General features: G+C 35.9%; 1 protein-coding gene across 4 annotated transcripts in view; it reads left to right on the top strand.

Moving 5' to 3' along the window:
* Positions 1–25,471, top strand: part of CNOT6L (CCR4-NOT transcription complex subunit 6 like) — a gene marked incomplete at both ends in the record, with an annotated part of 71,765 nt that overhangs the window by 3,087 nt on the left and 43,207 nt on the right. For all 4 annotated transcript variants that reach the window (XM_079704440.1, XM_079704441.1, XM_079704442.1 and 1 more), the window contains 2 exons: positions 1,223–1,308; positions 24,309–24,398. In XM_079704440.1, the coding sequence (XP_079560566.1) occupies positions 1,223–1,308; positions 24,309–24,398 (176 nt within the window). The remainder of the gene's footprint in view (positions 1–1,222; positions 1,309–24,308; positions 24,399–25,471) is intronic.

Below are 25,471 nucleotides of genomic sequence, written 5' to 3'. Positions count from 1 at the left end.
AATTGTCTAAGCAGAGTGCTTGAGTTGGGCTCCATTGAATGCTTCTTTTCCTTTCTTCCTTTAAATTTGGAGGTTTCTGGCTCTAGAAATGTGCTTGTATTACCAGTTTCTTTTGACAGACTTGAGGTGGGATAGCGCTAAAACACCTAAGTCTCGCTTTACACTCAAGTGACAAATCTCATCAGAATTAATTGGGGCTAGACTAGTCTAGACTAATGAGAAATAATTAGGAAAATGATTTGCTTATAAGTAAAGCTTTTAGGATCATATCTATTTTATAAGGCAAGGTATGCTTATATATTACAACTCCTTAAGGAAATCTTAAAACCTGATAATAAATGGATTTATTTCTAGTCTTTCAGGATTCTTTAAGAATTTCTTCATAGGAGAAAATTTTATAGGAATCTTGAGACCTTGTATAAATGTTCCCGATGAAAACAAGGATTGCTTTTCTACCTTATGTGCTGAATAGTAATGTTAAAAAATTGCTATCACATGTTGAAAATTAAATATTTAATATCATTTAAAAATCTTGTTCTTTGACATCCCCTTACTCTGTGTTTTTGTTGTTTTTTATACTTTTTAGTCATTTATTTTATACCTTTTGGTCATTAATTAATTACAAGGGCTGTTTATTTTTTCTGTAGTCTGCCCCAAATTTCACAATCATAAATCAGATCTTACCTGTGCTATCCTATTTATACTATCCTATGCTTTATTTTTAATGTTTATATTCTGTGTCAATGATTGTTGTATCTTGAAGTGATAATAGTTGTATTGTTATAAAAATTGATACAGGGAATTGGCTACTATAGTTAAATCCTGAAGTTTATTTTAAAAAGATTACTTTTTTCTATGAATGAGACTAGGTTCAAGGATATCTGCTGCCTTTGGGTACATAAAATATGTGTCACTCTGATTTGCATCTGAGAGGCATTTTGGATGAGAGAGAAAAGGGAGCATATTTAGCCTGAGAATGACATACAGTTCCTATACCTTTAACTTTAATCTGTGCTAGAGAATGAGTAAATCATAGAAACACTGTTAATAATTGTGGCAGTTATAACATTTTTGGATGAATGTAGAGAAATATACCCTGAATGTAGACATCACTCATGTTATGTTAATAGGCAGGTTAAGAACAACGACTGTAGGTATTAATAAAGTTTGATATATTAAACTAAAACAGTTTTTGTGTTTTGTTTTTTTTTTTAAAAAACAGGGAATTGCTTTTAAATAACAATCTGTTACGGGTTTTGCCTTATGAACTTGGTCGGCTCTTCCAGCTACAAACTCTAGGTTTGAAAGGTGAGTGATTTTTAAAAAATGATAGCATTAGCACTCAGGATTGAGGCTTTCTTAGCCTTTTAAAGACCATTTTGGTTACAATTAGGCCAGGTTTTAGTATAATTTCGAGAATGTAACTATACATTACCCTTGAAAGAAAAGTGGTTCTTCTCAAATTGAGCTTCATGATTTCAACAAGCTGCCATCATTTTAACAAACTTGTATGGGGGAAATTTTGGGGTTTTTCGTTTTGTTTTGTTTTTATATTTTACTGAAATTTCTTAGAGGAGATAGTTTAAATTAACACTTAGCACTGTAGTTTTTTTCCCATTAAAAAAAAAATTTAAAAACAATGATGTAACATAATAAATTTTAACCTCAGCCAGAATGTCTGGTTTTGATAGAGTAGATAGCATTGGCATATTAGGTTTATAAGACGGAAAACATTACAGTAAAAATGAGCTATATCTAATAAGTGTAGTTATTGTAAATAGTGTATTAATCCAAAATGCATGTTCCTCTGATGATATCATCTCAGTTTGGAATGAAAGTCATACTCAAATCACATAAATACTGAGATTTGTATATTTTTCTCTTATAGCATAGCATAAGAAGAAGGGTTTATTTTGAATGCAGAGGACTAAATACAGATTTACTCTATTGGTTAAACATTTTCTGTGCTACTGAGGAGTGAACATTAATCAAACACATAAAATATACACTTTCATATGTTGTATTTTCCTTCTTCAAAGACTACTGAGTCTCATGAACGTGTTCTGTTTGTGTTTGCTTAAGTCATATAATGGAGCATTAAGAAAGAAGCTTGAATTAAGAGTGGTAAGATTGCTGACATTATTTGTTGAAACGACAGAAGTGGTGTTAGGCTTCCTTATACAGTTAACCCTTCGTAAGTTGGATAATTATATGAATGGTCTAACTCTTGTGATTTTAGGTTCTTTGTAGGAATTTACTGATGCTTTTTATCATGTATGAAGTAGACATACGGGGAATACTTTTTTTTTTTTTTTTTTTTTGCATTACGCGGGCCTCTCACTGCTGTGGCCTCTCCCGTTGTGGAGCACAGGCTCCGGACGCGCAGGCCCAGCAGCCATGGCTCACGGGCCCAGCTGCTCCGCGGCATGTGGGATCTTCCCGGAATGGGGCACGAACCCATGTCCCCTGCATCGGCAGGTGGACTCTCAACCACTATGCCACCAGGGAAGCCCACGGGAATACTTTTTATCTAAAGTATTTTCTTGAGGATTAACCCAAGGCATTTGAAATTTAACTGTTGGAACATTACACCTTATTCTCTATGTGCTAACTCTTATTCTTGTAAATGTAGCTGAAACAGCCATCCAGCTAGAGTTGGAATGGGGGCAGGTCTGTTTGTTCCTATTAAGAAGTATGGAATGGTTGTCATTTTTTATAATCTTAGATTTCAGAATTCACACTTTTCATACTGATTATAATAAATTGTATATTTTTTGTCTCCAAGGATAACCATTGTTTCTTACTTTCAACATCAATCAGAACAGCTGTTTTCCTCCTCCTAATCTTGATGGAGAGCATGTCAATGACAAATGAATACCTTGGTATTGAACCCAGTTGGACTTACCCTTCATACCACATAACATTCCTGGAAAAGCAAATATTATATATCTTACTGTTTCATAACTCTATTCCATGTTATCTCATATAGAGACATGTTCTCAGAAAATTTATGCTTGGTATCAACTGAATGAATCTTTCTGAATATCCTTTATCTCCTGGGTTCTTCATTCTGTTTTACTAGTTAAAATGTTAGTCTTCCAAACTACTGTCTTTGGTTGGACTTTGATTCTAGTGTCCCTTGTCTACTGATGATTCACATTTGTTAAAATCTCACTTTAGACTTTCAAATCAGGCACCAGCTCTGCTTTACCAGCTGTAACTTAGCTTTGTCCGTGCCTCTGGATAAATTCCTTTTCATTAAACTTCAATTTAAATTCAATATAAATACCTATGTGCAGCCCTTCCTGTTCTGTGAGAATCTGTTTTTCTGGCAGTGCTATTTTATGTTCAGGTGATCAGTACAGAAGAGCAGAGACCTTTTGGAAATGAAAGAAAGCCAGAGCCCTCCCTGCCTTCTTTCAAAACTTTAAGGTGGTAAAAACAGGATTGATTTTATGAAGGAACTGAAGGAATAAAATGTTCCCAGTGAATGGTAGCTTTATATTCTTAGGAAGGTAAAACTTGAAATAATTTCTTAATCAGTTTTAATAACCACATAGTGGTACTTTGTGTCCAAAAAAAAGGGGGAGGGAGTAGAATGGAGCACTTAAAATAGCACTGTGATATATTTAAAAGAAACAATGAAAATGGATTGCCTCTAAGATTCCATTTTGTCTTGAAACTAGAAAAAGGAGTGCCTTTCTTCCATTTCCTGTCTTCCTCTGAAACATAGATACTGAAATTTTGATAATGAATTTGATCATCCTGGCTTAACAAGTTAATTTAGAAATGCTATTTTGAGACTTGAGGAGTATGTGTGGTGGGTAGGGTATTTGAAGAGTTAGGATAAGAAGGCCAATTTAAAAACTACAAACATGGCCAGTCCAGGAAGTTGGAAATGTTCTTTTAAGTCACTTAAAAGAAAAATCCAAACTGTATTAGTTTTATGGAAGAAAAGGTGTAAGTGAAAGCAATTCTCATATAGTTATTTTGAAATAATTTAGAATTCATGTCCTAACGTATAAAGCAATAGTTTCTCTGACATATGGACCAAACAGTTGTCCTCAGGCATTAAACATTGATGTCCCCAAATAATAAAAACTTTAGAACTTCAATAATTGTGAAGATTTCTATCTTCCTTCTAAGAATTACTTATCTCCCTTAAAATACAATGGACCATGGCAGTTGAAGATTCTTTTACTATGTAAACTTTTTAATTCATGAAATATATCATAATATACAAAGAGTAACATTTTAAAGAAAATAATAAAATAAATAACTACACACCCATTATCTAACGTTCTCAGTCCCTTTTTAAAAAATGCATTTAAAAATCCGATTGCCACTCATATAGGAGGCAGAGTACTTTCTTCTGTATTATATAATGAGCTTCTGGAAATCAGTAAATAAAAGACAGTCTATTAGAGAGCATATTAATAATTCATATAAGAGGATTTACAAATGGCTCTAAAATTAGAAAGTTGATCAACCTTATATAATAATAACAATGCAAATTGAAACTATACTCAATTTTTACCTATCAGATTGGATGAATTCCAAAAATTTGATAAAATAACTGTTGATGAGATTATTGGGAAATAGGCACAATGAAACCTTGTTGGTGTAGATCCCCTGTATCTTTTAAGTTTCCTGTGTGCCTTTTCTTGATTACATCTTCATCACTTCTCCCAGAGGTTATTACTGTCCTAAATTCTGTTAGTTTTCTTTCGGTCATCCAACAGGTATTGATGAACACATACTATGTGCCAGATACTGAGCTTATATATATATCTGTTAAGGGTGTTTTAACCTTTATATAAATGGAATCCTACTGAATGTAATTTTCTGTGACTTGGTTTTATTTGACTTTATGTATTTACCATTCATACATTCATGCATGCGTGTAATTGTAGTTAATCTGTTTCATTGCTGTGTTGTATTCTGTTATATGAATATGCTGTAATTCATTCTACTATAGATATTTAGATTGTTTCCACCTTTTTTTGACTACTATAAGCAATGTAGCCATGAACATTCTTGTGCATGTCTCCTGATAGAGTTCGTAGGAATGGAATTGTTGGGTTATGGAAGGAAGCTTATACATTCTTAGCTTTATTAGATAATGCCATCATATTTTACAAAGTAGCTGTACTAAAATATACTCCCGAAAGTAGTACAGTTGCCATTTTTCTGTCTTCTTCCCAACACTTACTTAGTATTGTCAGATTTTTAAAGTTTTGCCAGTTATTAAGTCTGAAACAGTTTCTAGTCCTACTCTTAATTTACATTTTCCTAATTGATAATAAAACTGAGAATCTTTTCATATATGTATTGGCCACGTTTCTTCTCTGAAATTGCTATTGATATCTTTTGCTTATTTTCACTTGGAATTTTTAACTTTTGTCTATTTTGTATTGTGTCTTCTTCCACTCTGGCTTTTCTTTCTGTTTTCTTTGTTGGTATTGTTTAATGAATAGATTTGATTTTTTTATTGTAGTTGATCTAAAATTCTTTTCTTTTGTGACTAGTGCATCTTATGTTTTATTAAAGAAATCCTGCCCTACCCCAGTCATAGATAGTTTTTCTATATTATCTCTTAAAAGTTGTTGTAGGGCTTCCCTGGTGGCTCAGTGGTTGAGAGTCCGCCTGCCGATGCAGGGGACACGGGTTCGTGCCCCGGTCTGGGAAGATCCCACATGCCGCGGAGCGGCTGGGCCCGTGAGCCATGGCCGCTGGGCCTGCGTGTCCGGAGCCTGTGCTCCGCAGCGGGAGGGGCCACAGCAGTGAAAGGCCCACGTACCACAAAAAAACCCCCCAAAAACAAAAAAGTTGTTGTAAAGTTTTGCATAGTTAATTCTTTCATTCATTTGGAGTTGATTTTTTAATATGGTATGAGAGGTCTAATTTTGGGAGGGATCTCATTTTGTCTTTTCCTTGTGAATAACCAGTTGTCTCAACATCATTTAGTGACTAGTTTTCCCTTTTCCCACTGATCAGCAAAGTCACCTCTCTCATATATCAGCAATGTGTAGTAGGCCTGTTTTGGGATCTCCATTCTCTATACCCAGTAGTCAGTTTGTCTAACCTTGCACTGATTACTACATTGTCATAATTGTTACTATGGCTTTATATTAAGATTTGATACCTCTTTTGGGAAGTCCCTTTACATTTTACTTTTGCAATGTCTTGGCAGTTTGGGTGCCTTGAATCTTCCTCATACATAAGAAATAGCTTGTTAAGTTTCACAAAAAATGCTGTTGGGACTTTGGAACTGCATTGAATGTCTGGATCAATTTAAGAAAAATTGACATGTTAATTATATTGAGTCTTCCTATCCATGAATTCGTGCATTCTCCCCATTTATTTAGATCTTATTTAATGTCTTTGAATAAAATTTTATAACTTTCTGCACACCGTTCAGGCATATATTTTGTAGATTTGTTTCTAGATACTTTATAAGTTTTTTTGTTCCTCTTACAAACCATGTCTTTTTAAAGTTGCTTTTTCTGCCTGTTTGCTGTTGGGTATACGAATTACCATTAAAAAGAACAAAGATCTTATAGTAAGCCTTCTTGCCTAAATTCTCATTCTTCCTAAAAGTTTGTCTACAAGTTCTTTAGGTATTGTATGCAGATAATGATTTCATCTGCTGATAAAGACTTTGTTCCTTTCAAATTCTTATAATTTCTTTTCCTTGTTGTAATGTACTAGCATGTTTAATACAATATTGAATAGAAGCATTAATACTGGGCATGCTTCTAATCACAATTTTAAAGGAAATGTTTCTAATATTTTTCCATTAAGAATATTTGCTCTATATTTTTGGTAAAAAGTTTTTAGGTTCTAGAAGTTTCCTTCTGTTTCTACTTTGCTAATCCTTATTCGGGTGCTGAATTTTATTAAATGCTTTTCTTCATCTATTGAGATGATTACATTATTTTCTCATTTCATATATTGAAGTGGTAAATTATATGTAAGCGTCCCCCAACCTGCCCCTTTAAACCACACTTGCATTCCTGAGGTAAACCCAACTTGGTGCTTTTATACACTGCTGGATTTATTTTGATAGTGTTTGTCAAGAACTGTCAAGGCTCTGAGATTTTACCCTATTACAAGCTAATAACTTAGCCAATTATTGCTTCATGGATAATGGTAGAAGACATGAGACTCTTGGGTCAGAGACAAAGAACGTTATCACTCAAGCAACAAGGTGGACCCAGACACATGCTGTATACACAAAGAGTTTGCATTGCAACTGAGTAATCTAAGTCCAAAGGTGCAGCACTTTTCAAGCAAGCATCAAATATTGTAGCTAGCTGCAAAAAAAACAAAACAAAACAACTAATCCTGCTTCTCCAGGGGTACAAAGAGTTATATGGAAGTATTGCTCTGGTTGCCTTGACCTGTTTAGTTCCCTATTTAACTAGCTATAGAAACTGCTCAGTATCAAGAGACAGATAAGTCTCAGAATCTGTTGCACTCACAAAGAATGAAGTGGGGGAAGCACAGGGACCCTGACGGACTGCCTTTCACAATAACTTTTTAAAGGAATTTTTCATGTATGTTCATGAATAAGATAGACATGTGTTTTTACTGTTCTTACTCAGTTTTCTCAAAGAGTTTGTATAATATTGAATTAATCTGTTCCTTGAAATTTTGGTGGAACAAGACTATAAAACTGCCATTGCCTGGTGGAACTATCACCTCAATGTATTTGTAGTTATAAGAATCATTGAGTCTTTCTAATTGCTGATGAGTCAGTTTTTTTGGACTGTATCTGTAATATTGGAATTTTTCAGCTTTTTAAAGTTTTCAAATTTGCATAAAAATGCTAATATTCTCTTGATATATTTTTAGACTCTTTTGTTTATATTACCCCCTTCTTCATTAGTAAGATTATTTGTGCTTTCTATCTTTTTTTCTGATTTAGTCTCCCCAGAGATTTATCAGTTATGTTCTTTTCAGTGAGTCAATATTGGCTTTTATTTTTTAAAAACTGGTTTGTTTCTGTTTTTCTTTATTCTGTTTTGTTTGGATTTATTATAGTTCCTTTCCTTTTTTCTGTTTTTAAGTTGGATATATGGCTTATTCATATTTAGATTTCCTTATTTTCAAATAAATATAAGCAGTTAAGACCATAAATTTTTTTGGCAAGACTATAAATTTATTTGGCATCCCATGATTTTGATATGAAATATTCTCATCATTTTTGCCTAAGTATTATTAATATAGGTTATCATATCTTCTTTGACTCATCAGTTATTTAAAATTTCCATGTACTTGTGATTTTAAATTTACCTTTCTTTATTGTTAACTTTAAACTTAATTGCATTATAGGCAGTTAGGGTAACCTGTATGAACCAGGTCTTTTACATTTGCTGATTCCTGCTTTATGGACTAGTATGTGATCAATTTTTATAAATGTTTTACTACATCTGAAAAGAGTATTGTTTCTCTAATTGTTAGGTACAGATCTATATGTTTCTCCATTAGATCAAATTTGTTAGCTGTGTTCCTCGTATTTTCTGTATCTTTATAAATTTTTGACTGTTTGCTCTTTTAATAATTAAGGTGTATATGCTAAAATTTCCATTTAAATGCTGAATTTGTTCATTTCCCCATGTAGTTCAGTCAGCTTTTGCTTATAGCCTTTGAGTTTATTTTATTAGGTATACCAACTATGCCTATATATTGCTATGACTTCTGGTAAATTGAACCTGATATTAGGTCATGAGCCTCCTGTTAGGGTTTTCATCTTACAGTCTTTTTTGTCTCATATTATAGCTATGCAAGTTTTCTTTTGGTTAATGTTTGTATAATACATCTTTTTTCCTTTGTTTACTTTCATCCTTTCTGTGTACTTATGCTTAGGTGTGTCTCTTACAAAAAGTATATAACTGGTCTTTGTTTTCAGTCCAGTCTGACTTTATTTTAATGTGTGGGTTCAGACCAATTGCCTTATTACCTCTATTGCAATTATTGATATTTTTGTCTGGTTGCCATCCTACTTTTTGATTCCATTCTTTGTGTGATTTTTTGTTTTCTTTTTGCCTTTCTAAAAACAGATTTTTTTCCCCCTTGTTTGTTTCTTGATCTATATACTTCTGTTGGTGTGGGATTTGTACATTCTATTTCTGGACTCTCAGTGGTCACTCTTGAAATTATACCTTGAATATATTTTTGAAAAATTAAATTTTTAGCAACTTTTTTACTGAACTATATGTATGTAGTAAAATTGACCTCTTTGTTGACAGTCATTCACATTTGCTGAATGTTGACAGATGTATGCAGTTGCATAACCACCACTACAACTGAGAAATAGAACTGTTCTATCACCCTCCAAAATTCCTTTGTGTTCATTGAAGTCAACACCTTCTCCCACTCTTAGCCCTTGGCAACTACTTTTCCAGAATGTCATATATGGAAACATAGTATGTAGCTTTTTGAGTCTTTTTAACATAATGTATTTGAGGTTCATCCATCTTGTTGTGTATCTCAGTAGCTCATTTCTGTTGCCGAGTAGTATCCGATTGTGTGGATATACCACCGATTTTTATCGATTCACAAGTTGAAGGACATTTGGGTTGTTTCCAGTTATGAGTGATTAGGAATAAAGGCACTGTAAACATTTGTATAGATTTCTGTGTGAAGTAAGTTTTATTTTACTTGGGTAAATACCTAGGACTGGAACTGCCAGGTGGTATGGTAAATGTATGTTGGACTTCATAAGAAACTGCCAGACTGTTTGTCTAATAACCCAACATAGTGGATTTATCATTTTCTATTCCTGCCAAAAATATGAGAGAGTTTTAGATGGCTGTGCATCCTTGTCAGTAATTCTTGGTATTATCAATTTTTTTTTTAAAATTTTTCATTCTAGTAGAATGTAATATCTCATTGTGGTTTAGCTTGTCATTTCTCTAATGCATAATTATACTTTTCATGTGTTTATTTGTCATCTGTATGTCTTCATTGGTGTTTATTCACATTTTTTGCCTAGTTTTATTATTGAGTTGCTTTTTTTCTAGTTACTGAGATTTTGAGAGTTTATTATATGTTTTGGATTCAAGTCCTTTTTTTTTTTTTTTTTTTTTTTTTTGCGGTACACGGGCCTCTCACTGTTGTGGCCTCTCCTGTTGCGGAGCACAGGCTCAGTGGCCATGGCTCATGGGCCTAGCCGCTCCGTGGCATGTGGGATCTTCCCAGACTGGGGCACGAACCTGTGTCTCCTGCATTGGCAGGCGGACTCTCAACCACTGCGCCACCAGGGAAGCCCTCAAGTCCTTTTTAAAGTATGTTTTGCAGATATTTTCTCCCAATCTGTGGCTTGTGTGTTTATTTTCTTTATAGGGCCTTTTAAAGAGCAATTTTCCATTTTGATGCGGTCCCATTTATCACTTGTTTTCATCTATGGATTATGTCTTTGGTGCATTTACCAAATACACTGAAGATGTATTTACCTCACCCAAGTGCATCTAAGATGTATCTACCTCACCCAAGTGCATGAAGATTTTCTTCTAGAAATTTTATAATTAGGTTTTTCATATAGGTCTGTGGTCTGTTTTAAGTTAATTTTTGTAAATATGGTACAAAGTTTGTTCTTTTGCATATGTACATCCAGTCATTCCAGCACTATTTGTTGAAAAGATTATGCTTTCCACATGCATTTTCTTGCAACTTTGTCAAAATTCATTAGACCCAAATTTATGTGGGTGGGTCTACCGCTAGATATATAAACTGCCCACTGATCTATGCCAATACCAAAATGTTTGATTGCTGCAGCTTTGTGGTAAGTCCTGAGATTATATAGTATGTGTTCTCCAACTCTGTAGTTATTTTTCAAAATTGTGTTGACACCTCTAAATGCTTTGCATTTCCATATAAGTTTTAGAATCAGATTATGATTTTTGCAAAATGTCCTGCTAGAATTTTTATTTAAATTGTATTCTATATGTAGATCAGTTTGGAGGAAGAATCAGTTTGTTAATCTTGAGACTTAATACTGAGTCTTCCAATCTATGAATACAGTGTACCTCTCTATTTACACAGGTCTTCTTTATTTTTTTGATGTTTTGTAGTTTTCATCATGCAGATCTTGCAAATATTTTGCTAGATTTACATATTGTTGCTGGATTTGCTACTTATTTGATATTTGATGCTATTGTAAATGATACTACTTTTAAAATTTTCAGTTATTCATTGATTTTATAGAATTAAAACACAATTCATTTAAAAGTATATTGACCTTATCCCTTGCAACATTTGTAAACTTATTACTTCTAGGAACTTTTACAACCTTTTAATCTGTGAATAGAGACCTTTTCATTTCTTCCTTTCCTTATTTTTTGCCTTATCACACTGGCAAGGACAGTATTAAATAGAAGTGATGACAGTGCATGTCCTTGCCCTGTTCTTAACTTTAGGGAGAAAGCGTTCAGTCTTTCACCATGAATTATATCAACTGCAAGTTTTTTGGTAGATGCTTTTTCAGGTTAAATAAATTTTCCTTCTATTTCTTCACTTTTGCTGAGGATTTTTGTCATTGATGCAAGTTGACTTTGGTCAGATACTTTCTCTGCAACTGTTGAAATGATCATAACTTTTCTTCTTTACTTTGTTTATATGCTGATTTACATTGGTGGTTTTTCATTAATAATCAGACTTCTATCAAGAGGTAGAGCTCACCTTCTATTCCCATTTTAAATGCCACTTAGCCATAATGTATTTTGTTTTTAATATATTACTAGATTTGATTTGCTAGTATTTTGTTGAGGATTTATACATTTATGATTGTAAGGCATTCTGTAGTATTTTTTTTACAATGTTTTTGTCTAGCTTGATAAGGATACTATTGACTTTGTAAAATGAGTTGGAAAGTGTTACTAACACTTCTATTTTCTTGAAGCATTTCCATTTGTATTATTTCTTTCTTATATTATTGGTAGTATTTTCCAGTAAAACTATATGGGCCTGAAATTTTCTTTGTTGAAAAGTTTTTAACTACTAATTCAGTTTCTTTCATTGATATAAGACATTGAGGTTACCCCTGTCTTAGTGTAGCTACTTCAGCTCTCTTTTGGTTACTGTTTGCATGTCATACCTTTTTCTGTGCTTTTACTTTCTATTTATGTCTTTGATCTATAGTGTCTCTCTTCTGGATAGCATATAGTGAATCATGTTTATTTATTCGTTCTGCTAATCTCTGCCTTTTAATCAGAGTTTAATCCACTTACATTTAATGTGTTTGCTGATAAAGTAGGATTCATGTCAGTCATTTTGCTATTTGTTTTCTGTATGTGTTATGTCCTTTTTGTTCCACTGTTCCTCAATTAATGCCTTCTCTTTTGCTAAATGGATATTTACCAGTGTACAGTTAAATTCCCTTGTTTCTTTTACTATGTTATTTTGAGTTATTTTCTTAGTGGTTACCCTGAGGATTACAATTAACATCTTAGTTTATAGCAATCTAATTTGGATCAATGGCAATTTAGTTTCAATAATATAAAAGAACTTTGCACCTGAAACTCCATTCACTTCTCTTTTATGCTGTTATCATTACAAATATCATCTTTTTACATTGTGTGCCCATTGACATAGATTTATAATTATTGCTGTATGCAGTTATCTCATACCAGGAGAAAAAAATTAAAAACAAAAATTACATTTATACTGTCTTTTATATGTGCTATGTAGAGTACCTTTACTGGTACTCTTGATTTTTCATATGGATTCAAGTTACTGTTCTGTGTCCTTTCATTTCAGCTAGAGGAATCTCGTTAGTATTTCCTGTAAGGTTGGTCTGTTAGTGAGGAACTGTTCATATGGGAATGTCTTACTATCCCCTTTATTTTTGAAGGATATTTTTGCTGGATATAGAATTCCTGGTTGATAGTGTTTTTTTTATTGTTTATTATTTTTATTTTTTTTTATTAGTTTCTGCTTTATAACAGAGTGAATCAGTCATACATATACATCTGTTCCCACATCCCTTCCCTCATGCATCTCCCTCCCTTCCACCCTCCCCATCCCACCCCTCCAGGCGTTCACAAAGCACCGAGCTGATCTCCCTGTGCTCTGCGGCTGCTTCCCACTATCTATCTACCTTACGTTTGGTAGTGTATATATGTCCATGCCTCTCTTTTGTTTTGTCACAGCTTACCCTTCCCCCTCCCCATATCCTCAAGTCCATTCTCAACTAGGTCTGTGTCTTTATTCCTGTTTTACCCCTAGGTTCTTCATGACATTTTTTTTTACATTCCATATATATGTGTTAGCATACGGTATTTGTCTTTCTCTTTCTGACTTACTTCACTCTGTATGACAGACTCTAGGTCTATCCACCTCATTACAAATAGCTCAGTTTCATTTCTTTTTATGGCTGAGTAATATTCCATTGTATATATGTGCCACATCTTCTTTATCCATTCATCCGATGATGGACACTTAGGTTGTTTCCAGCTCTGGGCTATTGTGAATAGAGCTGCAATGAACATTTTGGTACATGTCTCTTTTTGAATTATGGTTTTCTCAGGGTATATGCCTAGTAGTGGGATTGCTGGGTCATATGGCAGTTCTATTTTTAGTTTTTTAAGGAACCTCCATACTGTTCTCCATAGTGGCTGTACCAATTCACATTCCCACCAGCAGTGCAAGAGTGTTCCCTTTTCTCCACACCCTCTCCAGCATTTATTGTTTCTAGATTTCTTGATGATGGCCATTCTGACTGGTGTGAGATGATATCTCATTGTAGTTTTGATTTGCATTTCTCTAATGATTAATGATGTTGAGCATTCTTTCATGTGTTTCTTGGCAGTCTGTATATCTTCTTTGGAGAAATGCCTATTGAAGTCTTCTGCCCATTTTTGGATTGGGTTGTTTGTTTTTTTGCTATTGAGCTGCATGAGCTGTTTATAAATTTTGGAGATTAATCCTTTGTCAGTTGCTTCATTTGCAAATATTTTCTCCCATTCTGAGGGTTGTCTTTTGGTCTTGTTTATGGTTTCCTTTGCTGTGCAAAAGCTTTGAAGTTTCATTAGGTCCCATTTGTTTATCTTTGTTTTTAGTTCCATTTCTCTAGGAGGTGGGTCAAAAAGGATCTTGCTGTGATTTATGTCATAGAGTGTTCTACCTATGTTTTCCTCTAAGATTTTGATAGTTTCTGGCCTTACATTTAGGTCTTTAATCCATTTTGAGCTTATTTTTGTGTATGATGTTAGGGAATGATCTAATCTCATACTTTTACATGTCCCTGTCCAGTTTTCCCAGCACCACTTATTGAAGAGGCTGTCCTTTCTCCACTGTACATTCCTGCCTCCTTTATCAAAGATAAGTTGACCATATGTGCGTGGGTTTATCTCTGGGCTTTCTATCCTGTTCCATTGATCTATCTTTCTGTTTTTGTGCCAGTACCACACTGTCTTGATTACTGTAGCTTTGTAGTATAGTCTGAAGTCAGGGAGCCTGATTCCTCCAGCTCCGTTTTTCATTCTCAAGATTGCTTTGGCTATTCGGGGTCTTTTGTTTTTCCAAACAAATTTTGAAATTTTTTGTTCTACTTCTGTGAAAAATGCCAGTGGTAGTTTGATAGGGATTGCATTGAATCTGTAGATTGCTTTCGGTAGTAGAGTCATTTTCACAATATTGATTCTTCCAATCCAGGAGCATGGTATATCTCTCCATCTATTTGTATCATCTTTCATTTCTTTCATCAGTGTCTTATAATTTTCTGCATACAGGTCTTTTGTCTCCTTAGGTAGGTTTATTCCTAGAAATTTTATTCTTTTTGTTGCAATGGTAAATGGGAGTGTTTTCTTGATTTCATTTTCAGATTTTTCATCATTAGTGTACAGGAATGCCAGATATTTCTGTGCATTAATTTTGTATCCTGCTACTTTACCAAATTCATTGATTAGCTCTAGTAGTTTTTCGGTAGCATCTTTAGGATTCTCTATGTGTAGTATCATGTCATCTGCAAACAGTGACAGCTTTACTTCTTCTTTTCCGATTTGGATTCCTTTTATTTCCTTTTCTTCTCTGATTGCTGTGGCTAAAACTTCCAAAACTAGGTTGAATAAGAGTGGTGAGAGTGGGCAGCCTTGTCTTGTTCCTGATCTTAGTGGAAATGGTTTCAGTTTTTCACCATTGAGGACAATGTTGGCTGTGGGTTTGTCATATATGGCCTTTATTATGTTGAGGAAAGTTCCCTCTATGCCTACTTTCTGCAGGGTTTTTATCATAAATGGGTGTTGAATTTTGTCGAAAGCTTTCTCTGCATCTATTGAGATGATCATATGGTTATCCTCCTTCAATTTGTTAATATGGTGTATCACATTGATTGATTTGCGTATATTGAAGAATCCTTGCACTCCTGGAATAAACCCCACTTGATCATGGTGTATGATCCTTTTAATGTGCTGTTGGATTCTGTTTGCTAGTATTTTGTTGAGGATTTTTGCATCTATGTTCATCAGTGATATTGGCCTGTAGTTTTCTTTCTTTGTGACATCCTTGCCTGGTTTTGGTATCAAGGTGATGGTGGCCTCATAGAATGAGTTTGGGAGTGTTCCTTCTTCTGAAATTGTTTGGAAGAGTTTGAGAAGGATGGGTGTTAGCTCTTCTCTAAATGTTTGATAGAATTCGCCTGTGAAGCCATCTGGTCCTGGGCTTTTGTTTGTTGGAAGATTTTTAACCACAGTTTCAAATTCAGTGCTTGTGATTGGTCTATTCATATTTTCTATTTCTTCCTGATTCAGCCTTGGCAGGTTGTGCATTTCTAAGAATTTGTCCATTTCTTCCAGATAGTCCATTTTATTGGCATAGAGTTGCTTGTAGTAATCTCTCATGTTCTTTTGTATTTCTGCAGTGTCAGTTGTTACTTCTCCTTTTTCATTTCTAATTCTATTGATTTCAGTCTTCTACCTTTTTTTCTTGATGAGTCTGGCTAATGGTTTATCAATTTTGTTTATCTTCTCAAAGAACCAGCTTTTAGTTTTATTGATCTTTGCTGTCATTTCATTCATTTCTTTTTCATTTATTTCTGATCTGATCTTTATGATTTCTTTCCTTCTGCTAGCTTTGGGGGTTTTTTGTTCTTCTTTCTCTAATTGCTTTAGGTGCAGGGTCAGGTTGTTTGCTCGAGATGTTTCCTGTTTCTTTTTTTTTTTTTTTTTTTTTTTTTTTTTTTTTTTTTTTTTTTTTTTTTTTTTTTTGCGGTACGCAGGCCTCTCACTGTTGTGGCCTCTCCCGTTGCGGAGCACAGGCTCCGGACGCGCAGGCTCAACGGCCATGGCTCACGGGCCCAGCCGCTCCACGGCATGTGGGATCTTCCCGAACCGAGGCACGAACCCGTGTCCCCTGCATCGGCAGGCGGACTCTCAACCACTGCGCCACCAGGGAAGCCCCGTTTCCTGTTTCTTAAGGTGGGATTGTATTGCTATAAACTTCCCCCTTAGAACTGCTTTTGCTGCGTCCCATAGGTTTTGGGTCGTCGTGTCTCCATTGTCATTTGTTTCTAGGTATTTTTTAATTTCCTCTTTGATTTCTTCAGTGATCACTTTGTTATTGAGTAGTGTATTGTTTAGCCTCCATGTGTTTGTATTTTTTACAGATCTTTTCCTGTAATTGATGTCTAGTCTCATAGCATTGTGGTCGGAAAAGATACTTGATACAATTTCAATTTTCTTAAATTTACCAAGGCTTGATTTGTGACCCAAGATATGATCTATCCTGGAGAATGTTCCATGAGCACTTGAGAAAAATGTGTATTCTGTTGTTTTTGGATGGAATGTCCTATAAATATCAATTAAGTCCATCTTGTTTAATGTATCATTTAAAGCTTGTGTTTCCTTATTTATTTTCATTTTGGATGATCTGTCCATTGGTGAAAGTGGGGTGTTAAAGTCCCCTACTATGATTGTGTTACTGTCGATTTCCCCTTTTATGGCTGTTAGTATTTGCCTTATGTATTGAGGTGCTCCTATGTTGGGTGCATAAATATTTACAATTGTTATATCTTCTTCTTGGATTGATCCCTTTATCATTATGTAGTGTCCTTCTTTGTCTCTTCTAATAGTCTTTATTTTAAAATCTATTTTGTCTGATATAAGAATTGCTACTCCAGCTTTCTTTTGGTTTCCATTTGCATGGAATATCTTTTTCCATCCCCTTACTTTCAATCTGTATGTGTCTCTAGGTCTGAAGTGGGTCTCTTGTAGACAGCATATATATGGGTCTTGTTTTTGTATCCATTCAGCCAATCTGTGTCTTTCGGTGGGAGCATTTAGTCCATTTACATTTAAGGTAATTATCGATATGTATGTTCCTATTCCCATTTCCTTAATTGTTTTGGGTTCGTTATTGTAGGTGTTTTCCTTCTCTTGTGTTTCTTGCCTAGAGAATTTCCTTCAGTATTTGTTTTAAAGCTGGTTTGGTGGTGCTGAACTCTCTCAGCTTTTGTTTGTCTGTAAACATTTTAATTTCTCCATCAAATCTGAATGAGATCCTTGCTGGGTAGAGTAATCTTGGTTGCATGTTTCTCTCCTTCATCACTTTAAATATGCCCTGCCACTGTCTTCTGGCTTGTAGAGTTTCTGCTGAGAGATCAGCTGTTAACCTGATGGGGATTCCCTTGTGTGTTATTTGTTGCTTTTCCCTTGCTGCTTTTGATATGTGTTCTTTGTATTTAATTTTTGCCAGTTTGATTAATATGTGTCTTGGCGTATTTCTCCTTGGATTTATTCTGTATGGGACTGTCTGTGTCTCCTGGACTTGATTAACTATTTCGTTCCCCATATTAGGGAAGTTTTCAAGTATAATCTCTTCAAATATTTTCTCAGTCCCTTTCTTTTACTCTTCTTCTTCTGGAACTCCTATAATTCGAATGTTGGTCCGTTTAATGTCGTACCAGAGGTCTCTGAGACTGTCCTCTGTTCTTTTCATTCTTTTTTCTTTATTCTGCTCTGCAGCAGTTATTTCCACTATTTTATCTTCCAGGTCACTTATCCGTTCTTCTTCCTCAGTTATTCTGCTATTGATCCCATGTAGAGTATTTTTAATTTCATTTATTGTGTTTCTCATCGTTGCTTGATTCATCTTTAGTTCTTCTAGGTCCTTGTTAACTGTTTCTTGCATTTTGTCTATTCTATTTCCAAGATTTTGGATCATCTTTACTATCATTATTCTGAATTCTTTTTCAGGTAGAGTGCCTATTTCCTCTTCATTTGTTAGGTCTGGTGGGTTTTTATTTTGCTCCTTCACCTGCTGTGTGTTTTTCTGTCTTCTCATTTTGCTTATGTTACTGTGTTTGGGGTCTCCTTTTTGCAGGCTGCAGGTTCGTAGTTGCTGTTGTTTTTGGTGTCTGTCCCCAGTGGCTAAGGTTGTTTCAGTGGGTTGTGTAGGCTTCCTGGTGGAGGGGACTAGTGCCTGTGTTCTGGTGGATGAGCCTCGATCTTGTCTTTCTGGTGGACAGGTCCACGTCTGGTGGTGTGTTTTGGGGTGTCTGTGGCCTTATTTTGTTTTTAAGCAGCCTGTCTGCTAATGGGTGGTGTTGTGTTCCTGTCTTTCTAGTTGCTTGGCATAGGGTGTCCAGCACTGTAGCTTGCTGGTCATTGAGTGAAGCTGGGTGCTGGTGTTGAGATGGAGATCTCTGGGAGATTTTCGCCATTTGATATTATGTGGAGTTGGGAGGTCCCTTGTGGACCCATGTCCTGAAGTTGGCTCTCCCACCTCAGAGGCACAGCACTGACTCCTGGCTGCAGCAGCACGGGCCTTTCATCCACCCGGCTCAGAATAAAAGGGAGAAAAAATATAAAGAATGAATTAGTAGAAGAAAGAAAGAAAGACAGAGAGAGAGAGAGCGAAAGAAATGAGGGAGGGAGGGAGGAAAGAAAGAAAGGGAGGGAGGAAGGAAAGAAAGAAAGGGATGGGTGGAGGGAGGGAGGGAGGAAGTAGGGAAGGTAGGAAAAAGAGAAGATAAAGTAAGAGAGAATAAAGTATGATAAAATATAATAGCGTTATTAAAATAAAATGTAATTATTAAAAAAAATTAAAAGAAAAAACGGACGGATAGAACCCTGGGACAAATGGTGTAAGCAAAGCTATATAGACAAAATCTCACACAGAAGCATACACATACACTTTCACAAAAAGAGAACAAGGGAAAAAAATAATAAATCTTGCTCTCAAAGTCCACCTCCTCAATTTGGGATGATCCGTTGTCTGTTTATGTATTCCACAGATGCAGGGTACATCAAGTTGATTGTGGAGCTTTAATCCGCTGCTTTTGAGGCTGCTGGGAGAGATTTCCCTTTCTCTTCTTTATTCTCACAGCTCCCAGGTCTCAGCTTTGGATTTGGCCCCGCCTCTGCTTGTAGGTCGCCAGAGGGCGTCTGTTCATCGCTCAGACAGGACGGGAGTAAAGGAGCAGCTGCTTCGGGGGCTCTGGCTCACTCAGGCCGGGGGGAGGGAGGAGTACGGAGTGCGGGGAGAGCCTGCGGCGGCAGAGGCCGGCGTGACCTTGCACCAGCCGGAGGCGCGCCGTGCGTTCTCCCAGGGAAGCCGTCCCTGGATCCCAGGGCCCCGGCAGTGGCGGGCTGCACAGGTTCCCTGGAAAGGGGGCGTGGACAGTGACCTGCGCTCGCACACAGGCCTCTTGGCGGCGGCAGCAGCAGCCCCAGCGTCCCACGACCGTCTTTGGGGTCCGCGCTTTTAGCCGCAGCTCGCGCCCGTCTCTGGAGCTCCTTTAAGCAGCGCTCTTAAATCCCCTCTCCTCGCGCACCAGGAAACAAAGAGGGAAGAAAAAGTCTCTTGCCTCTTCGGCAGCTCCAGACTTTTTCCCGGACTCCCTCCAGGCTAGCCGTGGTGCACTAACCCCTTCAGGCTCTCTTCCTGCCGCCAACCCCTGTCCTCTCACCGTGCTGCGACTGAAACCTGAAACCCGAGCCTCAGCTCCCAGCCCCGCCCGCCCCGGCGGGTGAGCAGACGAGCCTCTCGGGCTGGTGAGTGCCGGTCGGCACCGATCCTCTGTGCGGGAATCTCCCCGCTTTGCCCTCCGCACCTCTGTTGCTGCGCTCTCCTCCGCTACTCCGAAGCTTTCCCCCTCCGCCACCCGCAGTCTCCGCCCGTGAAGGGGCTTCCTAGTGTGTGGAAACCTTTCCTCCTTCACGGCTCCCTCCCACTGGTGCAGGTCCCGTCCCTATTCTTTTGTCTCTGTTTATTCTTTTTTCTTTTGACCTACCCAGGTATGTGGGGAGTTTCTTGCCTTTTGGGAGGTCTGATGTCTTCTGCCAGTGTTCAGTAGGTGTTCTGTAAGAGTTGTTCCACGTGTAGATGAATTTCTGATGTATCTGTGGGGAGGAAGGTGATCTCCCCGTCTTACTCTTCTGCCATCTTCCCTGACTCCTCCCTTCATCACTTTAAATATGTCCTGCCAGTCCCTTCTGGTTTGCAGAGTTTCTGCTGAAAGATCAGCTGTTTACCTGATGGGGATACCCTTGTGTGTTATTTGTTGCTTTTCCCTTGCTGCTTTTAATATGTGTTCTTTGTATTTAGTTTTTGCCAGTTTGATTAATATGTGTCTTGGCATATTTCTCCTTGGATTTATTCTGTATGGGACTGTCTGTGTCTCCTGGACTTGATTAACTACTTCCTTTCCCATATTAGGGAAGTTTTCAACTATAATCTCTTCAAATATTTTCTCGGTCCCTTTCATTTTCTCTTTTTCTTCTGGAGCCCCTATAATTCGAATGTTGGTGTGTTTAATGTTGTCCCAGAGGTCTCTGAAACTGTCCACAGTTATTTTCATTCTTTTTTCTTTCTTCTGCTCTGCAGTAGTTATTTCCACTATTTTATCTTCCAGGTCACTTATCCGTTCTTCTCCCTCAGTTATTCTGCTATTGATCCTATCTAGAGTATTTTAAATTTCATTTATTTTGTTGTTCATCGTTGCTTGTTTCCTGTTTAGTTCTTCTAGGTCATTGTTAAATTTTTCTTGCATTTTGTCTATTCTATTTCCAAGATTTTGGATCATCTTTACTATCATTATTCTGAATTCTTTTTCAGGTAGACTGCCTATTTCCTCTTCATTGGCTAGGTCTGGAGGGTTTTTATCTTGCCCCTTCGCCTGCTGTGTGTTTTTCTGTCTCTTCATTTTGCTTATGTTACTGTGTTTGGGGTCTCCTTTTTGCAGGCTGCAGATTCGTAGTTGCTGTTGTTTTTGGTGTCTGTCCCCAGTGGCTAAGGTTGTTTCAGTGGGTTGTGTAGGCTTCCTGGTGGAGGGGACTAGTGCCTGTGTTCTGGTGTATGAGGCTGGATCTTGTCTTTCTTCTCTGCCATTTTTGCTGTTCTCTATCCATTTCTTTTTGAGGTGTGGTAGTTTCTGTCTTTGAAGGAACTTATTCATTTCTTCTGAGTTGTTGAATTTATGCACATAAACATTTTTTAATATTCTCTATCCTTTTAATGTATCAAGGGTTGTTCCGTCTTTCATTCTTGATGTGTATAGTTTGTGTCTTTTTGTCCGGTCAAAGAGAGGTTTGTCAATTTTATTGCCTCTTTCAAAGTACCATCTTTTGAGTTCAGTAGTAATCTGTTGTTTTCCTATTTTAGATTTTATAGATTTTGGCTATTAGCTCCTTCCTTTTGGTTTCTTTGGGGGTATATTTGCTCTTCTTGTTTTTAGATTCTTAATATGGAGGTTAGGTCACTGATGTTAGATTTTTCTTTTCTAATATAAGCATTAGATACTATAAATTTTCCCCTAAACACTGATTTAGTTGTATCAAAGTACTTGGGGATTTTCCAGATGTCTGTCTGTTTTCAATTTCTAGTTTTGTTATGCTCCGATAGTATGCTTTGTGTGATTTCATTTTATTTAAATATGTTATAGCTTGTTTCCTGGCCCAGAGTATGGTGTCTCTTGGTGAATATTCATGTGTACTCGAAAAGAAAGTATATCTTCCTGTTTTTGAGTAGAGTATTATATAGATATCTGTTAGTTGTTTGAGTGTTGTTAGGGTCTTCTTCATCTCTATTGATTTTCTGTCTACTTTTTATATTGGTGCCTGGTAGAGGAGTATTAAGGTCTCAAATACCATCTTGCAACTCTTTAGAGATATTATTCTATTGTATTGTTACTGTTACTGTACTGTATTCTGTTGTTGTTAATGAATTTTGTTGACATTCTCATATTTTTTTCTTTAGAAGTAATTGATCCTTTTTCCCTATCTGGTTTTAAAGTCTTGTATTTGCCATTAGCATTCTCTAGTTTGCAGTACAACGTAAAATGAAAGTTTTCGTAAACTTCTTTGTATATGTTGTGCTTCTTGTATCAGTTTATTCAATTTTTAAAAAGCTAGCTTTTGAAAGTTTGCAGCCTTTTTCTTTTTGAATATTGCCTCTCTCATTTCTCCTCTCTCTCTAATCCCCTTCTGGCTAGGAGTCAGAATGTGTTTACTATTTATTCCATCTTGTGTGTCAGAGTCTAAAATTTCCTCTCATGTCCTTGTTTTCGTCACCTCTGTTATCCTTGGGTTTTTCCAGAGACTCTTTATCTAGGATCTGAGGCTTGCAGTTCTTGAGCTCTAACCCTCTGTTATATAGGAGCTCTATTGATGTGATGAAGTGTGAAGGAGAGGAAGAGTCCTCTAGTCCTATGATTAGGTCTCAGTCTTTTGGTGAGTCTGAGTTGGGTATCCTTCCTCCCCACACACTAGAGAGGGCTGAAGTGGGATAAGAGAAATAGTGGGTTGGTTAGGCTTTGGTAAAACCCCACTTAGTTGTACTCTGGTAAAATGGTTTCCCTTGTGGGCAGAATTGGTTGAGGAGAACATTACTTTCCCTCTCCCCTAACAGAAGCACAGGGTTTTTTTCCTCCAGTCTTTATAGTGGGAACCCATTAGGACCCTGGGGAGTAAAATGCAGCAAAGTGTGGGGCCCTGCTTGTGTTCAGGACAGCAGTTTGCCTTGTGACCTCAGTTGTGGAGGTGGGAGTGACAACTTCCAGTCTCTTTACACGTCAGACCAGAAACCAAAGTACTGTTCTCTCTTTCTAGAGCTCCAATTAAATGTATATTAAGATTTCTTGTTCTCACTCCCATATTTTTGTCTCATATTTTATATTTTCTTGATGCTCAGTGATGCATTCTGGGTAATTTCTTTGAATATAGTTTTCCTGTTCACTTATTTTATTTTCAGCTGTATGTCATCTACTGCCTAACTCACTCATGGTTTTTTCCCCTCGTACTTTATTGAATTATAATTACATACAGTAAAATACCCAAATACTTAAGTATGCTGCTGGACTAATTTTGACAAAAGTAACTGCTTAACTCAAGATGTAGAACATTTCCATCAACCCAGGAAGTTTCTTTTTCCCACTTTCAAGTCAGTTGGAAGCTGCTAACCAGATTTTCACCATAGTAGTACTATTTTACACTTTCACCAGCAACTTCTGAGAGTTCCAGGTACTTCACATTCTTTCTAACCACTTCGTTGGTCATTGCGTTTTAATTTTAGCTGTTCTGATTGGTGTGTGTTGCATTAAAGATTTTGTTTTAATAGTTAGAAACATCATTTCTGAAAGTTCTACAATTTTTGTTTTTTTCAAATGTTTGCTAGACTATTTTTTGCATGCTTATCTTAATAAATACTGCCTTTGTTTCTTAAGAGAATATATAGACTGTTAACAGTAGTTTGTTTTTTGAAATTTGATAAATCTGTACTCTCAGTATTCAGATACCCCCGATCACTGTCATAAAAAAATTCTTATTTCCCTCTACATTTCATTAACTCATCTTGGTAATGATAGGTTTTCTTTTCACTTGAAATACCTTCCTTTTCTCCATGTGTAGCATAAATATTCGAACTAGGAAGACCCTCCTTTTTTATATCACTCATTCTTTCTCATACAAGTCTGTTTTTCTTTCAGTTAGAGTATTAACTTCAAAGATAAATGTAGAACCTATGGGTTACTTAAGGGTGCCAAGTTTTGATATTACTTCAGAACTGACCAAGATTAATATGTGTATGTGTGTGTGTGTGTATGTATGTATGTATATATGTGATTTTGACACACCCAAATTATATAGGTATACAGTATAAACTGAAATCTGGCAAGAAGTAATTCTTTTGAAGTTTTTCTTTATGACTTTCTCAACAAAGAGTATTTAGTTCCTATGATTTCTTTAAATTTATGTAACAGATTAAGTACAGTAAAATTCACTTTAGAAAATTAGTATTTTGTTTTATAGTGTACATTTGTTTTGTCTTCCAATTGTAACTCTTACAGATTTTATTTTTCTCTTTGTCTTTAGGCAATCCTTTATCACAGGATATTCTCAATTTATACCAGGACCCAGATGGAACCCGAAAGCTACTGAACTTCATGCTTGACAATCTTGCAGGTAAATATTAATGACAAAGCAGTAAACTCTACAGATATTACCATTAGCTAATAGATCACATGTTGCTTAAGAGCTTCTGACCATTTTTTTTTAGTTGTTGTTATTATTATTTTTAAAAATTTTTATTGGAGGCATCTGACCATTGTTTTATAACTGCTTATAGGATTGAAGTTCCTGACATTAGTATATTCCATGGTAGTGGGACATTCTTCTTTTGACATACTGAGTGCTTTATGTTAGGATCTTTAGTTACATTATCTTGTTGAATATTTTTAGGAACCTAGGAGGTAGGAATTTTTACTGGCATTATACAGATGCAAATTCTGAGATTCAGAGAATAAAGTAATTTACCTAAGTACACAGCTGATTAATGCCAGAGCTGTGAACTCAAGATTGTCTTGCTCTTAATCACAAAGATACATAGTTATCAATTGTTTGAATTTGATGCAGAATGTTTGGGACCCACATATTGTGCACATTTTTCCTGAATGAAATGACTTGTTTGATTCACTACACATCTGTGGAAATTTTGAAAGCAAGATTTTAATTAAGAACACCAGATTTATCTGATCAAAATAGTGTTATTCCAAATGAAAAATTTTTAATGTAAGAAAGCTATTAAGTATTTGACTTAAAACTTTTTTGTTTGTTTAAACACTCAAGATACATTTAAAAGAATGGAGATGCTACTAAATTCAGATATTTTTCTTGGAATAATGCCTTTCTAAAATACAGAATCTTGAAACAGAGCTAGAGAAATCTAGATCTCAATAGAGGCCATCATCACAATATTTTGGCTGTTCTCTTTTTAATTGTATCATAGAAGACACCCACCTACATACAAAATTTTTAAAAAATCATAAGATTTACAATAAGGTGAAATCAAATTAATGTTATTTAAAAGTTTTTTGGTTGATTGATGAGAGAGAGGTAACAAACTTATTAGAGAAGTCCTTTTAGTAAGAAATTAAGAATATGTGGCTGTTAAGTTGTATACAAAGCATGTGTATGTTATTTCCTTCTTGTTTAAAAATGAAGTATCTCTTGTCTCTATGGATATAGCCTCATGTGTA

Source organism: Hyperoodon ampullatus (genome assembly GCF_949752795.1).
Source record: "Hyperoodon ampullatus genome assembly, chromosome: 1".
NCBI lineage: Eukaryota > Metazoa > Chordata > Mammalia > Artiodactyla > Ziphiidae > Hyperoodon > Hyperoodon ampullatus.
Note: the sequence above shows the minus strand (reverse complement) of the source record. Positions and strands in the feature narration are given on the sequence as shown.